Source organism: Acanthochromis polyacanthus, chromosome 11 (genome assembly GCF_021347895.1).
Source record: "Acanthochromis polyacanthus isolate Apoly-LR-REF ecotype Palm Island chromosome 11, KAUST_Apoly_ChrSc, whole genome shotgun sequence".
In the NCBI taxonomy this organism is placed as follows: Eukaryota; Metazoa; Chordata; class Actinopteri; family Pomacentridae; genus Acanthochromis; species Acanthochromis polyacanthus.
The window spans coordinates 33,467,103-33,487,182 of record NC_067123.1 but is presented as its reverse complement, the minus strand read 5'-3'; the positions used below and the strand labels follow the sequence as shown (position 1 = coordinate 33,487,182).

The window sequence follows — 20,080 nt, the reverse complement described above, 5'->3', positions numbered from 1 at the left end:
ATCACTTCCTATAAAACAGAGAGAGTACTGGCAGAGGACTGCTCTTCTAATTACTTTATTTCACTTTATGAGAGTTAAACTTTGTAATTAATATGCTGATCACATGCGTGCTGAACAGTGGGTGGATCCGTACAATCCATGGATCAACGATGGTCCATTACATCACAGGATGTTATGCAAATATCTTACATAAATAAATAAGCCCTGACTTTAATGGGGTATGTCAGACAGGTAGCTAGCAGTGATTTCTGTGGGAGACAATAAGTGTCTTTGGTGTGGACCATAGGCTGTATGATAAAGACGGACGAAGCTACCGTGACGTCACTCGTTGGGTTCTGCACTGAGAAAATGAAACCAGGATTTTGCTGCTTCCTGGTTCCCATCTTGGACTGAGAGCTGAGGACTTTCTGCCCGCCCACATTTACCAGCTTCTGCTGTTTATCAACACCACTGCTAACAACGTTAGCCTTCAAAAGCAGAGCTAAACTCTTCTGTGGTCAGAACACACAGAAATAAACTCCATCAGCTTGTAGAGTGCATTGTACACGTTATATCTGACACTAAAGCTGCATACAAAATGCATTAAAAGGGACATGAAGAAGAGAATAAACATTAACTTTAAAAAATAAATTCCTGAGCCGTAGAAAAGCAGTCCATTGAATTTTATTTTATTTTTATTTTATTTGTGTATTTTGTAGGGACAGTGCACATTAATGAAATGGGCGTAAATATAGTGGATTACTAATGCTAATTTACATTCGCAGTCCCTAAGAAAAAAGACATAACAGTGATACATAGAACAGTAAGCCACAATAGAAGCGCACTGCAAAAAGTAGACAGACAACATAACAGTGAAACATACAATAAAACATAGAACAATAGATCACACAATAAAAATTCTAGTTTTTCCCATGTAGAATTTGTGTCTGTGGAGCTTTTTGGAGCCAGCCCATCAGACAGAGTGGTACTGCAAGTTTTTGACACGTCCAGATAGGCCTCATGTTTGGAGCCAGGCGCTACGTCCTTTATTATACAGTCTATGGTGTGGACTTTGTGAGTGTTCAGATCTTTTACCAGAGCAAACCCAGAAAGCACAACATGGACTCTTTAAAGTTAATCTGTAACAGGAGTTTAGCTGCGTTGGGCTGAGTTTTATGTCTAACCACAGCTTTCTGCTCGTTTGGTGCTCACGTTGTTAATGATTCTCCGTCTCCTCTCTGCAGTCGGAAGGTGCGCGGCGAGGGGAAGAAGTGCCGTAAGGTGTACGGGATGGAGAACCGCGACATGTGGTGCACCGCCTGCCGCTGGAAAAAGGCCTGTCAGAGATTCACCGACTGATCGATCCCCGCCACTGCAACGGCCCGCCACTCCAACAGGAGCCAGAGAGATGCGGAATGGGCGTCGTTTTGCATGCGTTTGGTTTTCTTCAGCTCAAAATCACAACTCGTCCGTCAAAGCTCTGGCTCTGTCCCTCTCCGTTCTGGCTTCTCCCAGCTCCACTGAAACATTCCAGCTGTGGAAGCAGCTGGAGGACGGCAGAGTCCCCTTTTACATCGTCGTCCAGGATTCCCAGTACATTCCCTTCAATCCCAGTTGTGGGAAAAACCCCAGTGCAGCTAAACAGTGTAAAGAAAAAAAAGTAGATCTAAAGATTTCTGCAGTTTTTTATGTTGAGTCCAGTGTTGCATCTTTCTATGTTTTGTACAGCTCTGGTTTTTAAATGGAAAGTCTAGTCAAAGAAGGGGTCAGAAAAAAGGCCAAAAGCTTGTTTTGTGTGTTTCGTCAAAAGATTTAAAAAGAAATCTTCACTTTTTTATCCAAAAAGAAGAATCGGCCTGTTTGCTGAAGTGTTTGAAGAAGATTATGAAAAAGCATGGAGGGAAAGGCTCGCAGTTTTTGTTCTTCCTTCAACTTGTTCATCCATTTGTTTTATTTCTGGACTTTTTCGTGGTGATTTTTCTAACATCACAGCCTCTCCTGGCCCCTCCACCCTCCTGACAGCCCTGAGGGAATGTAAGGCAGAGCCAGGAAGGGCTGCTTGACAGGTAGAAGAAGGAGGGGCACACAAGGTGAATGATCAATGCAAAAAAGAACCAATTCACAGTCAGGGAAAGTAGATGGACCACAGCATCCAACACACACACAGGTATTCCCACAGAATCAAAGCAGAATATTATGTCACTTTTTATCCGGTTGAGTCGTTTTCTTTGTGTCATCAGGGATGTGATTCTAAAGAAAGCAAAAACCAGCAGCTCAGACCTGTGGTTATACTGTATGCAGCACTATCTAAGCAGCTTCTCTCTTCATCACACATGACAACTTTGCAACCAAAAACCCCTTTATGTCGTTCTTTTATGTTTTTGGTTTTTGTTAAGGTGCCATGTTTAGCGTTGTTGATGTAGTGTTTGTTTTTTTCTTCTTTTTTTTTTTGGTGAAACCAAGACTGTTTACCTACCTGCTAAACAAAGTGTTTAAAGATCTTCCTGACCACTGGAAGTCAGCAGCATGTGATGCCATCAAAAGATCTTTGACCACCGCCCTCCTCCTGAACTAACCTTTACGCTTTCCCAAAGGGAGCAACAACTTTGTGTTTACGTATCTTGATGATCTGTTAACCAAAGGAGGAGGGCTAAAAACCAAAAGTGAGGCACTTGTACTGTATTTGTGTAACGGAGCACCTGGTGCATTTGTGGTTAGTTTTAGAACGTTCAAAATGTTCCAATCTTCCTCCATATTTCCAATTTAACTGCTTACTAAAAGAAGTACAAACAACATGTGCTCGCCCAGATGTAGCCTCCGTTTTAAACCTTTTTTTTTTTTTAAAGTTGTGGGGGACTTGATTAGGCCACTCCTTTGTTGTTGAGCGTGCAAATTTCACTCACTTGGCAACATGCTAGAAAAAGCTTTGGACAAGCTTTCAAAAGAGTCCGCAGACTTTGTTACTGATGAGGTGGAAAGAGGTCAAGATTGTAACAAAAAAAAGAAAAAAAAGATCTGATTTGTCATTTGAATTTCAGCCTCCTTGTTGGCCCAAAAGCAGGAAAGCCAAAGGCCAAATAGTTTACACATGTGGACCAACTCTTGCTCCATTTCGTGTTCAAGTGAAGACCAGCGTGTCTCCCAACAGGCACCTTGTTCCTTTGGTTTCTGCATTTACTCTGCATTTTGTGACGTTTTGTTTGAATGCATGCTTTGAATGCACACACACACACACACACACACACACGCACACGCACAGCATCATTTTACACCAGATTTATTTCAAACCAACACCAGCTAATAAACTCACACCCCGCTCGCCCGTAAATCAAAAACCGTAGCTCTTTCGTTTGCTCAGCTGTTTCTATTTTGTCTGTTCTTTTAGTTTCTTCCTGTATATATGTAGTTATTGTATTTTTTTAATGACCAGTTATCTCGGTCATTACTTCTGCCACCTTATGAACAACACAGGTTAGAGTGTGATGTTCTGCGCGAGGAACTAACGTGCTGTTGAATCTGTCTGGCTTCTGTTGTTTGAGTCTAGAGCTAGCCTTAAAGTCACTCTTTGTGCTTCTTCAATGTCATTATGTTGATGTTTCGGTAAGAAATATTATTATTATCTCAAAACAGATTCGCCCTTGTACTATGTGAACATATTGTTTAAGAAAAGACGTCTATATAAGAAAAAGATTTAAATTCAAAGCGACAAGAAGAGAAGACATTCATTTGGCTGTTTCTGTTGGGTTCTTTTCTCATATACATTATATATACATATGACTATATATATATATATTCTGTTGATGGATTTTGTTTTCATGTTCTGCTGAAGGAGATTCATAAACGTAGGAGGAAACCCCGGCACAATTTTCATTACGGAATAAGCTTGTGCTCTTTTCAGTGTGACCCGCACGCTCCCGCCTGGAGCTCCTTCACGTCACGCTTCCCGCTGTCGGCGCCGCTTAGGGGTCCAAAACCACACGAGTTTAAAACCTTTATCTTATTTCCAATTCTCCTCTCTCCAGTCACGCCGGCTTGCCTGCAATTAGTTTGATTGACGTCTCGATGTGCTTGCGCCAGTGTGTGTACGTTTGCTCGTCGCCTCTTGTGTGCGAACGTGAAGGAGCCCCGGGCGAAAGTATGCGGGGCGGAAGCTCGACGCCCCCTCCCCCCCTCCCTCCCCCATCCAAAACATCGCTACGGCTCCTCCCGAGGAGCTACATACCTTTTATCAAACGGCCCGTGGCGTTTCCCTGTCAGGCCGCCAGCGGGTCGAGCACACTCCTGACAAACCAACACTCTGCAGTTCAAACATGTTTTTGTCGGTGAAGCCCTCGGTGGCTGCACGTGGCGGATGCTGTTTCTTACTCCATGCACTTCCCCCTTCCCTCCCTCCATCACTGTGGTGCTTTATGTTGGTGTTTGGAACCACCCTCCTCCATTGATGTTGGGAAAACCCTGATCCGGTCAGGGCTCTGTCCAGAAACAAGTCCCGGCGTTGGTTCAGATCATTCAGAGGTGCTGGTGAGACCGGATACTTCACGGCAGCATTTCAGGGCAGCTAATTCTACTAGAAGTTCTCTGTGGATTCTTATCCTCGGTCAGTGTTGTGTCGATTTGGCCAAAAATAAGCTCATTGATGGTTAATCCAAATTACCTCAAAAGGATATCTGCTGCCGTATTTCTCGAACCCGTCCAGGGATTTGTTTGTGGACTCCGGCCTGAGAACATCTCGGTTTCATTCACTGCCGGCGGCACAAAGCTGGCCTTTAGCATGACGGTGCTTTCAGAGACACTCGGTCGGGTCTGCGCCTGCATCCTGTACATGCTGGTGCTGAGGCCTCGGCGGAGGAGGGGGAGAAATGTAGGTGCTATAAAAACCCCACGCAGTGCTGTTTCTCCCGTGTTTCCTCTGATCATATTAACTCCATTTTGTACACATTGTTGATGCTGTAGAACATGAAAATAAAAAACACCCTGCCTCAAGCCTACCAAGTGTCCAGACACGAGTTAGTGAGTGGGGCCCCGATAAAAAAACCTCTGTCTCTCTCCTGATTCATCAAGTTTGGTGGTTTTGTTTTGTGAAATGTACTGATTATTGTCTCTTATTTCATCACTAAAGATTCTGACATCAGGTAATTTAGTAATAATGAGTGAGTGTGGATGTAGTCGAATTCAGAAGTAACCGTTCATAAAACTGTCTTTTACTTGCTTCTGCTGGAGCTTTTGACCCACATCACTTAGTCTTAAACTATAGATTGAGTTAAATGACAATTTGCCAGGATTTTGTGGTCGTTTTGGGAGATTGTTGCGACCTAAAATGCCTGAATTCGTGGCACCTTTCCAAAAAAATTGCGATGTTTATTTGTTGCGATGTAATTGCGGGACTCAGTGACAGTTGCTAATAAGTTGCAATTTTTTCAGCTTTTAGAACCTGTTTCAAGATTTTAATTGACAATATTTATACTGAAACTAATTCTTTAACACTCTCCAACTCATTTACACAACTTTCACACACCACGGTGGGAGATTAGCAGCAGCCAGATACTGGTCTACCATAGAGTGGTTGGCAGATTTAAGTCACTAAATGATCATTTACTATTGAATTAGTCATATTTGGACACATCTGCCAGTGGCTTAAAATGTTAAAGAATTCGCAGAGATTGGATTCGTGTGAATTGGTGCCATCGCAACATCACAAATTCGTGGAGGGACTGATCAAAATGTTATTAAAATGGCAAAAGTAAAATTTTATTTCATAATAATGTATTGTTTGATTATTTTTTCGTTAATAAGCATCGCTGATATTGCATCTGATAAAAACTAATCTTGAATATATTGCCTCCTGCCAGCTAGCTTAGAGTTAACAACCCATTGTCGTTTCTTTTTCCTGCTCAAATTCGTACACAAGTAAAGCTCTTGATTAAATTTACTCTCCATCACAACTGATGAAGACCATGTGTACTCAAAAGCTCCAGATTGACTCAAAAAAAAGGTCAATGGCAACATCCAACCTCATTTTCTTGATTTTTCCATATCGGTAAACTGGCCACCTGTAGATGTACATCTGTTCAAAATTTGGCACAAATGGGGGGGAAAAAACAAAACAAAACAAAACAGACGACTTTAACCAACACTGCAGCATCTTTGCCGTTCCAAAACATTAAACTCTTCTCCCGTCAGATGTTGCAGAGATGTCAGGGATATTGGATAATTTAATTTCTTTTGGGGACATCAAAAAAAAAAAAAAAAACTGCCAGACAAAGCAAGATCACGCCGCTCATCATTTTACTCCCAAACTGACAACCTAATGATGCCAAACGTGCCATATGGCAGCATCCTCTTACTCTGATCGTGTAACTTATTCATATTAAACTGATCTCTCAGCCCTGAAACCTGGAGGGGAGGCAGAGCGGCTAAACACGAGCTCCGAAATGATCTGCCATTATAAACATGTGTTCACGCAGCAGAATTAAAACTGTGGCATCAGAGGGGCGCAATAGGGAGTGTTGTTGCTCTAGAGAGAGTGCTATGAATACTTATGAGGACTTTTTTTTATTATTTTTCTCTCTAAGTGAAGCGGCAGCGACTGGTCTGGCTTTTGTTCTCTGGCGTGTTTACTCCGCTGCTGCCTATTAAAGGGCTGAGCGTTCGGCTGCGATTTATAAGCTGAATATAACAAGATGGCATGATTCTGCTCATGGATGATATAAAAAAATCAGCTCTTGGAGGTTACGGGGGCCCTGCGCGTCCTCCGTGCACGGCGGTCCGGTCCGGTGACGACTTTAACGGCAGTTCACGTGTTGACAGTTTTACAAGGATTCCTGGTTTATGTACCTGATCCTTACTGAGATCAGTATTTCATACATGACAACACTTGTTTGTGACAAGAGGCTGACGATTAATATACCTTATATCATCCGACGTATAGGTCAATATATGCTACAGTATATTCAGATTAAGCTACAGTACAGTATACCTAAGCTACAGTATCTGTGTGTATCAGTATATCCATGTGATATCCCAAACTTTCTCCAAATTTCTGCCGTTTTCCATTTTCCTGTCGGCAAAGTGCCTTCAGTCCGGAGGCCCTTTCAGCTCTGTGGTTGCAGGTTAATCCTCCTGTTGTCCTCATTTAGGGGCACCAAAAAATATGGCTTCCTTGTCTGAAAAAAAATCCAAAAATTCAGCAAAAAAAATTACCTTCAGGAAGAAAACTCCAGCAATTCCTTAAAAGTTTCCCTAAAAAATTTTATTCCAAAACAATCCCTCAAATTTGAAAATAAAATTCTTGTAAATATTTTCAAAAAATTAGTAAAATCTTCCAAAAATTGAGTAAAAATATGTACTAAAGTGATTACATGTATATCAGTAGAACTTCTAATATTTACTTAAGAACACTGACAAAAAAAAATCAACCAAAATCCAGCAAATTTCACTGATCAATGTTCTTAAGAAACAATTTTAACATTTCTTTTTGCACCGAAAAATGTGCCAAAATTTCCCAAAAATGTTGAAAATGTGGACATCAGAAGTTTCACTGTAGAAATGTATTTTTTTTTACATTTTCACATTTTAAAACCGGTCATTTTTGCCACGCAGGACGATACGAGGGTTAAACCGGCCACCCACCTCTACCAGCAGATAAAACATGTGAGGGGGTTGTTATCTGCCCCGCACAGACCCTCTAGCATGGGCAGCACTCGATAAACAGCAGGTGGCGCTCTGCTGAAGCGGTGCAGCATCGTCTGAAATGACCCCGAGCAGAGATTGAGGAGGGGTATGTGTGTTTCTAAAGCATCCAGATCCTACCAACAGGTTTCTATGGCTACCATGCCGTCGGGCAGAATTGTGCGTCTTCGCTCCTTATGGGCTGCCAGTGCAGCGGCGGGGCGGCGTTGTTGTCAATTAAAAAGAGGAGAGGCCCTCCCTCAGCCCTCCATTCATTCAGGAATGTGAATAAGGAGGAGGTTTTTCTTTTGAGCATTAATGATTAAAAAGGAAGTCCTCGGTGTGTGTTTCCAGAATCCGCTTCACCCTTGTTTTCTTTGGAGGATTATATATGAATGTGCCTTGATGAACGTAGAGTTTCTAACTCTGGAGGTGTGTTGCTGTGATATGCAGGCCTACAGCGACGGTGGTGGAATGTCTCTGGTGCTGGCTAGTCTGAGTTCTCCTCTCTGTATCTAGAATTCAAAGATTTGTTGATACAAATAAATGTCCTGTGAGTTGCGTTCTGAGGCCCCTTTGGCCCAATTTCTCGGTTCCAGAAAGATGTTGCAAGATCTAAGAGTGACTTTTCTACTCTTTGCTGTAAACAGTTTTTTCAATCCAATCTTCTACTGTGTTTCAATGTGTGTGTGTTTTTTTTTCTTTTCTCTTGTCTTTGTTTTCCCAAACATGACTCCTCCTCTCCCCTTTTGTACAAGGGCTTGTAGATAAATGTACGTCGATGTGAAAAATCGCTGTTGTGGTGCAATCTCAAAGAAAAAAAAGATGTTTGGGAAATCAAGGGAGCCTCACTCAGCAAACAGCATGTGAAACAGTCGGTGAGGTGATCCATTTTTAGCGCCGAGCTGCTAAGTGGTTTCCACAGGAACCTGAAAAAGGCATCACTTGCATTCTGCGCGAAGGTGTTTGAATATTAATGCATTTCAACAGGCAGACAGGAGAGAAGCACTTTCATCAGCCTGAAATTCTGTTATTGGGTTTAAGCATTCGGAATATTAGCAGCTGAGTTGATTATTTCAGGGTGTTTGTGGGGCAGCTCCTTCAGCTTTAAATATGCAACAGAGAGACTCGGCCTCTCTTCAAACTGGATCACCTCATTGGCTGTTTTATCGGATTACAATCATGTCAGACCTCAAGAACTCAATGACTGTCGCACTGGATTTTTACACTCTTTTTTCAAACGGTATATCTACTGCTCTGGTCTAACTGTATTTTTAATACTGCATGTGCATGCAAATAAGGAAAATTATGGAATACATGACTTTATATAAATGTGCTCTATTTGTGCTGTGGCGTCCATGACAGGGGTTGGGAGCAGCCAGTGTTGCCTTCAGTGTCTTCATTTCACACACACACACAAAAGAAAAAAACTGGCATAAGAAAAGAAATCCCTGACTCATGTTTTCAAATCTATACAAGCGGTTTGAAAGTACCTGTGATTCCCTGCTGGCACGGACCAATTTGTCACAGTCTGAGCGAGGCCGACTTCTTGTTGTGTGTATTAACAGTGAGTCTGGCGGGATGCTGGTAGAAGACAGATCGCCAGAGGAGGCTGTGCACTAAAGCCTGCCTCTCTGTAGCAGTGGTGGGAACAGAGCCAGCCAGAGTTATGAAGAAATCTGAAGTGTGAATTCTTGCTTGTTCCTCCTCTTGCGTCCAGAGAGATATTTTCCATCTGTGTGTGATCAGAATCATGTGGTACTTACCAAACTTTACCACCACGAGACTATTGAACACAGCGATGATTTAAAACTGCACTTAACCCAGAATCCCTCAGCAGCGCTCGGGGACTTTAAATAACTTGTAGATTCGTACACAGAGACTCGGTTTGGCGGCGGCTGCTCTCCACCCCGTCGTCCTCGGTACAGTATGTTGCGTTTTATATCCTTTTGAAGCCTCTAAATGTAAATGTTTGATATGTGTTTCCAGACTGTAAACTAAATCGTAGATGCAACACATTTTCCTTCTCCGGATCTGTTCAGCGCATTAGGTGACACAGTTGATTAACGGGGATGAAGGTTGGGGACGAGGGGATTTTGCTTCTGGAGGATTTCACGAACAGGATCAGTTCAGCTTTCGGTTCAAAGTATCAAGGAAACGTGATCTGCTGGCGGTGGTGACATGCGGAGGAATTCACAGATTTGCTTTCTTGCTGAGAGTTAGGAGAGAACATCCAACAACTGTACAGTAAATGTGAAGTAGCATCCACTGGCATGTTAGCTCAACTTGAGATTGGGGAAACAAAACAATTCTTACAGGTAACAACTCACGGTGATTTAAAGCTAATAAGACCAGCCCCCGATCTAAATGAATGAGAAAAGAGCCATAACTTCAATTTTAATGTTCATCAGGACATAAAAACTACATTTATAGAAACATTAGTGAAATCTGATTTGACATAACGCTCAAAACATTTGTTGACTTTGCCCTAAAATAACATCTAAAATGTGTCTTTCCCCTTAGTTTATACCTCCAACATTATTGGCTAGATAATTCTCAGGTCAGTCATTCGCCTTTTCACTGAGCGGTTGAGCCAGGTGTCATAAAACGACCATCTATGGCAAAATTCTTCCTTAGATTTCTGTTCAGGATTCTCTAAATGATGAGTCTCTCCTCTAAAGCCTCTATGAAAATGACTACACTAGTTTGCCAACTGTAATAAAATCCTTCTTTCAACGTGGCTAAAGTTCAAACTAACAGTTTTTTTTCTGTACGAAAACCAAAGTGTGAAAGCAACAATTGACAATTTCAAGGGAGGGTTATACACCAAACTACTGCTGCCTTCAAACAGGGTCATGAGTTCAAAAAGCGTCTATTTTGCTTTTGCCGTGTTTAGTGTTCCGTTGACATGATTTCTAATGTGGTGAACATGAACTCAAGAATTTGAAGGCAGCATGTCTGTTGTTTCTGAGGAGCTACTACTAGCCAACTAGCCAAGACACCACAGTGAAGTAATATTCGAGTACGTAGCATGCAATAAAACTGCAAAAATGTCATTATTCTCTTTTATGTATGGAAAAACAACTTAAATCTATTAATTCCTTAGCTTTGAAGGTGCTGGTTGGCAGAGGTTTTTTTACCTTTTGCTCAAGAAACTTTCATGCTAACCTAAGCTAAAAGGCTAACTCCTTATTTACTGTACAAACGCAAGTGTGGTGTCGTTCTTCTCGTCTCACTCTCATCAAGAAAGTGAATACATGTGTTTCCCAAGCTGTTTTGGCATTCATGTGGAGTCTGAAAAGACTGATATAAATACATTTTTCCTAACAGTTGAGATAAAAAGCAGATGTTGGCGGGTGTTATGCCTTCTCTGCATCCAATCGGCCTCATCTACTTCTGTTCTGATGCTGAAACAACAACCCTGTAGGAAAGCGTCTCATTGTACTGCTGCAGGTTGAGGAATTATTCACAACACCAAAGTGCTCTGATACCTCAAACTCTGTCAGCTCTAATAACAATACTTGTCTCCCAAAGCCTCTCTTTACTTTTTTTTTAATTTATGTGGTGAAAATAAGTCTTGGGAAAACTACAGGATGAGCTCCAGTATGTTTCCCTCAGGTCTGCTTCCTCCGGGTCATCAGGAGTACGTTTTCATAAACCTGCCGTCTCATCGCTGAGGGACGAATGAGACCTTATATTGCACTGAAAAAGACTGAAAATAAGATGAGAAATTAGGCGAGACAGTTGAGGGAGGTGCAAGCTGTTTTCCATATTGGCAAGGCTCTCTCCGTTTCCACTCTACCTTGCAGCAAGCCACATTCATTTCATCCATCCATCCATTCTCTACACACCGCTTTATCCTCACTAGGGTCGCGGGGGGGTGCTGGAGCCTATCCCAGCTGACTCGAGCGAAGGCAGGGGACACCCTGGACAGGTCGCCAGTCTGTCACAGGGCTACAACATTCATTTGTCTGCATCATATATCAAGCGGGATTTATTAAGGAAAGAATATGCAACTAAACGCCGTCTTTGGGGCAGGACTCCTTAACACTGCGCCCGATATTACACAACCTCTCCACACACACAGACAGAGTGAAAGAGGTGTGAAAGCCAACTGTGTTAGCTCATGTCATTGGGCCAATATGTGCCCTCGCTGCTCAACATATGTCCCCGTGTCCCCTCATCCTGTGATGATGTGAGGAGCTCGCTGATGGAGGCTGCTCACCAGGCCGCGGGTCCAGAAAGCTCCGCTAAGGAGTTGCTAGTGTCGGTGTGTGTTGTGTGTCTGCGTTTCGAGGGGTGAGATGATGGAGTGTGTTTCCATTGACCGCCTGAGGTACGTCCCATCTGTTCAATGTAGCATTTACAGCTCCTCCTGTTTGTCTGCGTCGGGAAACAAAAGCTTAGTGCGAGTGTGTCTGTGTGTACACCTCTACTCCCTACAAAGCCAGATCAAGCCATTCCTGCGGCCATAAATGCACATTTCAGTGTGCAAGCTGTCATACCTCATGCATTATCAACTAGTACATTGACATAAAATAATAAACCTCCCCCTGCTGCTTTTCACACCAGCATAAATTCTGTGTGAAGCATTATCCTGAATACTGGCTCCTACAGAGTGTCGCTCTCCTTTGAAATGACCAAAATGAAACAGAAGCGAAGGGATTTCACGCTTGTGATGCTAAATGCAAGGTCATATTGCGTCTGCTTTGAAGCTCAGTGGCGTTTTACACGATGTTGTGATTGTCGTGGTCAGTTGTGGTGCGGAGTGTTCAAGGCCTCGGCGAGTCGATCGTCCAGAAGATGTTTGGCGAATTAGTGGAGCTCCTGTGTCCGTGTGTGTCCAAGCCATTGAATAATTGATGAGGACGATGAGAAACAGCACATGTACACGGGCTCCATCTGTGACCTTAGCTGATAAGAATCACTGCTGTCCATGAAATCGGTAGCTTCCCTTCGCTGTGAGGGCGCGAGGAGGTTCAAAGCAGAGGGGAGGGCGAGGAAGAACAAGACACATATGGATCAGTCTTACACAAGCAATACAGCTAAACCCGAAAACTCAAGAAGACAAAGAGAGATCTCTGCGGTCGCAAGAGCACAATCTAGCCACAAATTAGAGGCAAAATCGATTCTGCGTGTTTGCACCGTGACAGAAATGTCTCAGAAGTCTTCATGCCAATAGCCATGAGAAATGCTTTGAACTATGGTCATTATCTCACCTGTCAGAGAGGCGAGAAGAAGAAATACGAACTGATCGTGGAAAAACGCATCCTTGTTTTGTGTCTGTATAGTCGACGGAGTTGTGAGTGACTCCCTTTTGGAACTGTGGCTAAGATGCTTTTTCACATTCTTGCAGAGTTAGAGGAGGAGATTGATACCGTGACTGAGGTTGTGGAGCTGTAGCCAGTTAGCTTAGCTTAGCATAAAGAACTGGGGGAGAAAGCAGCTAACCTGGCTCTGTCTGAAAGTAACAAAATTGTTCTACCAGCATCTTTAACACTAACCGACTAATTTGCGTCGTCTGTTTTTCTCGCAGAGTTTGTTTAAAATGCTGATAATTAATCCCGTGTCTGTAAGGTTAAGATGTGGCTATTTGACAATTAGCTTACTTTAGCGCTTGAAGCCATGGTAGAATTAGGTAACCAGCTAAAATTTGTCTAAAGGTTAAAGAAAAGGCCTATCAACACTACTAAGCAGTTTTTCTTGAGGTTGAGCCAAACAAAAGTAAATGTCAAATGTGAAACTACACTTCACTTAGCCTCGCAAAAACACTGGAAACATCTAGAAGAGCTAGCTTGGCTCATCCAAAGTTCACAGACGCGGCTAATTATCACTACTAAAGTGGTTAAATTTTCAAATCTTTTAGTTGAGGAAGTTGATACCACTTGTGTCTATGTAGCCAGACTTTACAAGGACTTTGGGTTAGCTTTATTTAGCGAAAAGATGCTACACCGAGGTGGGGTCTAGCACATCAATCATGTTGTTGATGGTTGAAGGGCTAAACATGTTTTACATTTAGTTTGTTGTATGAATTACACAAACAACACATGATATTGATATTAATAACTGATATTTAAAGATGCTGGTGAGACAGAACCATTTAAGCTCTTTGCCTCTGTTTACACTCTTTATGCTAAGCTAACTAGCTGTAGCTTCATATTCACCGTACAGATGCGAGTGTGGTATCAATATTCTCGTCCGGTTCTCAACAAGAAAACCAATCTTTCAGTTCCCAACCTGTCAAAATATGAACGTTTTCATCCCGAATTGCACATTCAGGATTTCTGAAGGTTTTTTGCCGACTGGACCTTACACACACCAAGCCATGTTTGAACTGAATGTTCTCTTTCTGCACATTTAAAGCAGCCTGCATCTCCACATTACACCCTCAAACAGTTGTCCAGACACTGAGTCTACATGGGATTTATTATCAACACTACACACTTCACAAAGCACCTGCAATATGTATCTGCTCTATCACACAAATGTATACTCTGTTGCACCAATGATGTTTTCTTATATTCTTTTCCACGATATTATCAAAGGAATTCTATCAATATATGATGATTTTTCTCAGATGAGTAGAATCGATGCACACTGACTGTTAACTCCTATACTTTTCTTTTTTCTTATCTGATCTGTGTGTGTAGAAACTGCCATTGTTCTTGTTGTAAATGGTGTTTACTGACAAATTGCGTTCTGGTGCTGTTGTTGTTTGACTCGGTGTACAGTTTAGATCTTCTCCAGAGTGATCTGTGTGACTAGAAGATTCTGCAGGCATCTGGTTATAACTGAATAAAGATTTTTTGGCAGCTGTTTGTTAGCTGTTGTCACCGTGTCTTTTGTCACTGGAGCTAAATGTTATTTGTGCTAGCTTTTTCAGTCAGCTGAAGCGAATATACCACTGAGAGGTAACTTTTTTGAGGGACTTTTGAAGTCCATGGGATATATCTTGCATACATTTTTATTAAAAGTACAAAAACTATTGTCTTTTTATGTTCATTATGATCATGTCTTTACAAATTCCATAATTATTTATTATGGAAATAATCACTTATTCATAAAAAAATTAATGGATATCACTAAAATGTCAACTAAATAACCGTACAACTTTAATAACAACCACCTTCTAATTAGCTAAACAATAATGAGCTTATTCAAAAATTGTTTTGATTATGTTTTTTTTTTTTAATTAACTTGAGATCATCATGACAGATATTTCTTTTTTGGCAACATGTCAAATTTTATATGGAAAATAACAAATTGTATCTGTGTCTGAGAAATCGCTTTCAATCAAGTTAGCCATTACAAAAACACCTCTCAAGCAAGTGTGTTAACCCTCCTGTTGTCCTCATTTACCAGAACCAAAAAATATCGTTTCCTTGTCTGAAAAAAATTTTTTAAAAAAAATACCCCAGATTTGGCAAGAAATTTCTTGTAAATATTTTCAGAAAATGAGTAAAAAATTTCAAAAAAAATCCTAAAAATATCTAAAGTGATTACACATATATCAGTAAAACTTCTAATAGTTTCTTTAAGAACATTCATTTAAAAAAATCAACCAAAAATCAGCGAAATTTGTTGGATTTTGGTTGATTTTGATGGTAGGTTCTTAACCTTTTTTTTTTTTTACATTTCTTTTTTTCCACCACAATAATGTTGAAAAATTTCCCAAAAATGTTGAAATGTGGACATCAAAAAAAAAAATTTCCACATTTTTAAACTTTGTCCTGCAGGACAACATGAGGGTTAATTCCAGATCACATGACCTGCTCCACATGATGTCATTTCTTCCTGAAGAAAAGACCGGCAAGACTCCAAGGCTTTCTGAGTTATTTAACATAAAGTAGTGTGTGAGTCAAGTATGGAACAGTTTAACTACAATATCTTAGTAAGTAACTTTCAATTTTACTCAGTTGTTTACGTAAATTTAGAAGAATCTTGGTATGAAAATGCCATGTGGTGTTTAGTTATAGGCGGGCATGTTGATTTTAGGTTTGAAAACAGCAAAAATGTCACCAATGTTACAAAAAGTCCCGCAATTATATATTGATCTATCTCAAAAAATGAGAATGTTCCTCATAAATCAGTGGAATTACTGCAGAACATCAGGAACCTCTTCAATAACAGTATATCTATGCAGAGGTTCCTGCATAGAGTGATTGTTGGTGCTCCCAAATAAAGTTTTCACCAGCATCTAAAGAAAATAATCAGCATGAATACGATAAGAATTGAGAATAATAACAGCATAATATACATTTTTGTCCATCCAGGGCTTAGAAATATCAAGAAAATGCATGTATTTCTGCTGTCAAACAAGGTAACACAGACTCATTGCCTTCATTATATCCATACTGATCACACTTCCTGCTGAGCCAGGAAAACTCTGGCAGGGAAACATGTGTAGCTGTTCAGTTTTCATCTTTATTTATGAACACGATACAGTTTGGATTAACAGTGGACCACAAATACTGACGTTTCTGTGTGAATCATAAGCTATACTGTTACAATGACTTTTAAATTCATCCGTCTGGTTTACATTTTAACTCTTTCCAGGCCTGTTTTAACATAAAAAAAAGATAGCACTGCAGCTAAATTCAAACATTTTTTTGAATCCTGTCCGCATCAGACCAGTGAACGTCTTTTGAAATAACCCTAGCTGCTTTAATTTACCAAGACATGACGTGTTTACATATGGCCTGCATAGTAAGAAGCTGAATAAAAACATTTGGGGTCTCCTGCCTCCTCAGTGTCCTCCTGGATCTGGGCATGTGGAGCTCTACTAAATATAACAGCCACCAGTTATGAGTCGGTTCAGCTGCAGGCTCCAGGCAGTCTGGGCTGGATTGAGAAATAAAGCCATCAGATGGAGCCGCTATTGTTGGATGCCCTCTTGTGCTCAACTTAGGTACTGCAGCTAAATGAGTATTGTCGTCATCAGACTGCTTTAACCACAAATATATTACTATCACAGAACTTATACATTTCTACTATGAATTTAACTAAAAACAAAAAAGCTGAAAGATCCATTAACAACCTTAAAAAATTCAAACTTAAACCTGGCTCCTCCTAATTGTTTTGTTTCTTTGAGTGTCATTTAATTGTTCACTTTATCTCCCCCTCTTGTGTGATGTAAAGTAGAATATCCCTGGCATTTTCCTCTTTGTTGTATTTTTGTGTAAAATCGCAAATAAAATTGATTTTAAAAAATATATATATTACTATCACAGTTATTTTTTATGTATTTTTGTGCATTTGCTCTACTTTTTGTACAATCTTCTGAGCAATTAGATAAGTGGGTCGATATATAATTGCAGGACTTTTTGTATTATAGTTGACATTTTGCTGTTTTCAGGCCTAAAATCAAGCTGGCCGCCTATAACCAAACACAACAAGCTCAGGAAAAAATCTTGCAAGTAACGAGAAACAACAAACTAAACTTCAGCTCCTGTTTAACTTTTCCCAAAACCCGACATACTCGTTGTTATTGGGGAGTCTCTGTGTGCTGTACACATACAGTCTATATCACAGCAATGTTGTATTTTTGTGGAGCAGATGCAGACTTCAATCTGAATTGTAGAGCAAAACAAATGAGGTAAGACTCAATGTACACAGAGCGTGTTTCGTAGGTCAATATATAATTAGGGGACTTTTTGTAACATAGTTGACATTTTTGCTGTTTTCAGGCCTAAAATCAACATGGCCGCCTATAACCAAACACCCAAAGGCATTTTTACAGAAAGATTCTTCTAAATATTATATATATACAATTGAGTAAAATTGAAAGTTATTTCTAAAGAGATTATAGTAAACCTAAAAACTCAACAGCTTTACAAACTCTAAGATTAAACTCTCCACAAGGATCCATAATAAGTTGGACTCCTACATGAGAGCTTTAATTATTCTTCATCTCTTTCCTGAAAAGTTTGGTAAAAAAAAAAAGACAAAAATTAATATTTTCAGCTGAACTCAAGACAGACTTTGTGATTTTTCTGCTCACATGTTGTGTTGTTGTAAACTTACTCTTTCAAATAAATACCCTCCTAACCTCCTGGAAACCAGTGTTTGTCCTGTTTTTGTGTCACTCCTCGGTGACCCTAGACAGCCGGCTGTAATGTTTTTTGAGCAACACATCATACTATGATGTTTTTACAGTGAAGGTTCTACTATGGAACCAGTTTGACATGTTCAGGTGTTCTTTGTGTGAAAACTCAGAGATTTCAGGTATCAGAATGTGGTTTTCAACTTTCTTTGTTAACTTTCTGCTTCAACTTTAAACTAAATTTCCTTCACTAAGCCAGCCCTCTGGACTTCCAGTAAGCTGTGTTCCTATTGGCTGTCCAGGTGGCTGCTTGGTTTTATCAGGAACACCTGAGCAGCTCAGTGTCTTCCTGCTTTATGTCTGCAGTCAAACATTTCCTCTGTTTCTTTTCCTGAACCGGGTTCGGCTCCGTTGCTTTGGTTTGTTCTTTAGGTGTTGGCTTCCAGCTTCCAGCAGTAAAATTGTCTTTAATGTGTTTCTTGGTGTGTTTTAGGGATTTATACTGGATAGTTGTCTTGGTAAATGTGGTTCTTTAGCCACAGTTATCACATGGTGCTAATGTGTGCAGTGATTAGTGGATTTGGTGCAGCTGAGTTGTGTCTTTATCTTGGCTATAGTGAGTCTTTAGAGGTTTTTGGTCAGACACATTCTGTATTCTTGTTTGTGAACCAACGTTGTTTGTCCAGAAGGTAAGAGTTCCTGTCTTGATTCTCTGTTTAAAGAGCTTCTCTGGTAGGCTGCAGGAGACTTTAGCGTTTGGGTTGTGCTAGTTTGGTTTTTGTACGGTTTCATTTGGACGACTATCTTGAGGCTCCTCCATGTGGTTTAGTGAGGTTTTCTGTAACAGTTCTTCAAAGCAACCCGCAGCAGAAGAGACTCGGAGAGTTTTTAGGAAGTTCTGGAGACCAGACTTTAGAGCAGCAGAAACATTTGTCAGCAGTTTGAGCAGGAGAAGGTGAGCTTCAGAGTAGAAATGAGAAAGAAACCTTCTTGACCTGTGTGGTGAGGTCCTGTACCAAGAGTTTGGGCAGGCTGTGAAGAGTCTGTAGTTCTTTGGTCTGAAAGCAGCAGAAGAGTTGACTCATTAAAGGAGAAAACGGGAAATATTGTTGGTTCTTCTGTCGCTCTGCAGTTTCCAGTTTCCTTAAACTGAATATGAAGTTTCTATTTTAAATGATTTACCGTGTGAGCCCAAGAAGACTTCAATAAACTCCCTCCATCAGAAATCCAAACAGAAATCCATTTCTAATATTTCTATCAAATATGTTTGTCTATAAAATATATTGGATATCAATAAAAATGTCTGCATAGTGAAATATGTGAAGTCCATTTGCATTTATACATCATATTGATAACAGGAACTGCAGCCCACATTCAGTCAAGTTAGTGGAATTACGGATAAACAACGTTTCCAGGGTTCTCTTACAAAATACAAGCCGTGATTTGTTTCACGGCAAAATTACATAATTTCAAAAATGAGACTCTGAAAATGTAAATCAAACTGTAATAAGCGTTAGCTAGCTGCTCCACTTGTTCTGAATATTTTTGTTCTCGTCTTTGTCAAGCCCAAACGAAAAATTAATTAACATTCTGGCTACATTACTTACAACAGCATCCATGGAGTGACCGGAAGTTAGCCGACCTAGCGGAAGTGCTAATGAGGTCTGGTCTGGCACGGATCATTACTGTCACACACGTAGCTTTGAAAATAAATCCTGTGTATGACTTCCTCTAATAAAATCCTCCTGTCCACTGCGAGCTGCAGCCATAGATATATATCTATCTACTGATTCATATCTATGCACACTCCTCTGGTCCGATGCAGTCTCGATGATGACGTTTCACTAGTACATGAGAACCAAGTACGGACAGTTACGTACTGAGAAAGGGCCATAGTCTTCCTACCGCAAAGGTACAAAGCTGCTCGTCTTCTCCTCCAGCGTCAGGAAACGTCTTCAAAGCGTCTTCAAATCCAGACGAAATACAATCAAAACATCAAACTAACGTCGTTGGTGCATTCAGGCGCAGTCGGACAATGAAGTTGCGTTCATGAGTATCGGAAATCGGAGTATCAGTCATGTAAATCTCCAACGAAAATTTTGGAGGGGCATACAGGGTGGCCAATCAGATCACGGGGGGGGGGGGGGGGGGGGGGCACTGCTCCCAGATTCGCCACTGACTAAACTATGACATTTTTGTGACATTTTGAACGACATAAAAATCTATGACATTTTTAATACATTTAGGACAACTTACTAAACGATGATGTTAGTTTTTAGGCTCTTTTGTTGGTTTTATTCAATAGGTAAGTAAAGAGGAAGACAGGAAAGCGGGAAGACCTGCAGTAAATGGCCATGAGCTGGATTTTTTTTTTTTTGCTTTAGTATGCAA

The 20,080-nt window shown here is 40.7% G+C and overlaps 1 protein-coding gene across 2 annotated transcripts in view; it reads left to right on the top strand.

Moving 5' to 3' along the window:
• Positions 1 to 14,470, top strand: part of znf704 (zinc finger protein 704) — a 71,300-nt gene extending 56,830 nt beyond the window's left edge. For both annotated transcript variants that reach the window (XM_022202332.2, XM_022202331.2), the window contains exon 9: positions 1,224 to 14,470. In XM_022202332.2, coding sequence (XP_022058024.1) covers positions 1,224 to 1,338 — 115 coding nt within the window. In that variant the 3' untranslated portion in view covers positions 1,339 to 14,470. The remainder of the gene's footprint in view (positions 1 to 1,223) is intronic.
• The last annotated feature ends 5,610 nt before the right edge of the window (positions 14,471 to 20,080 follow it).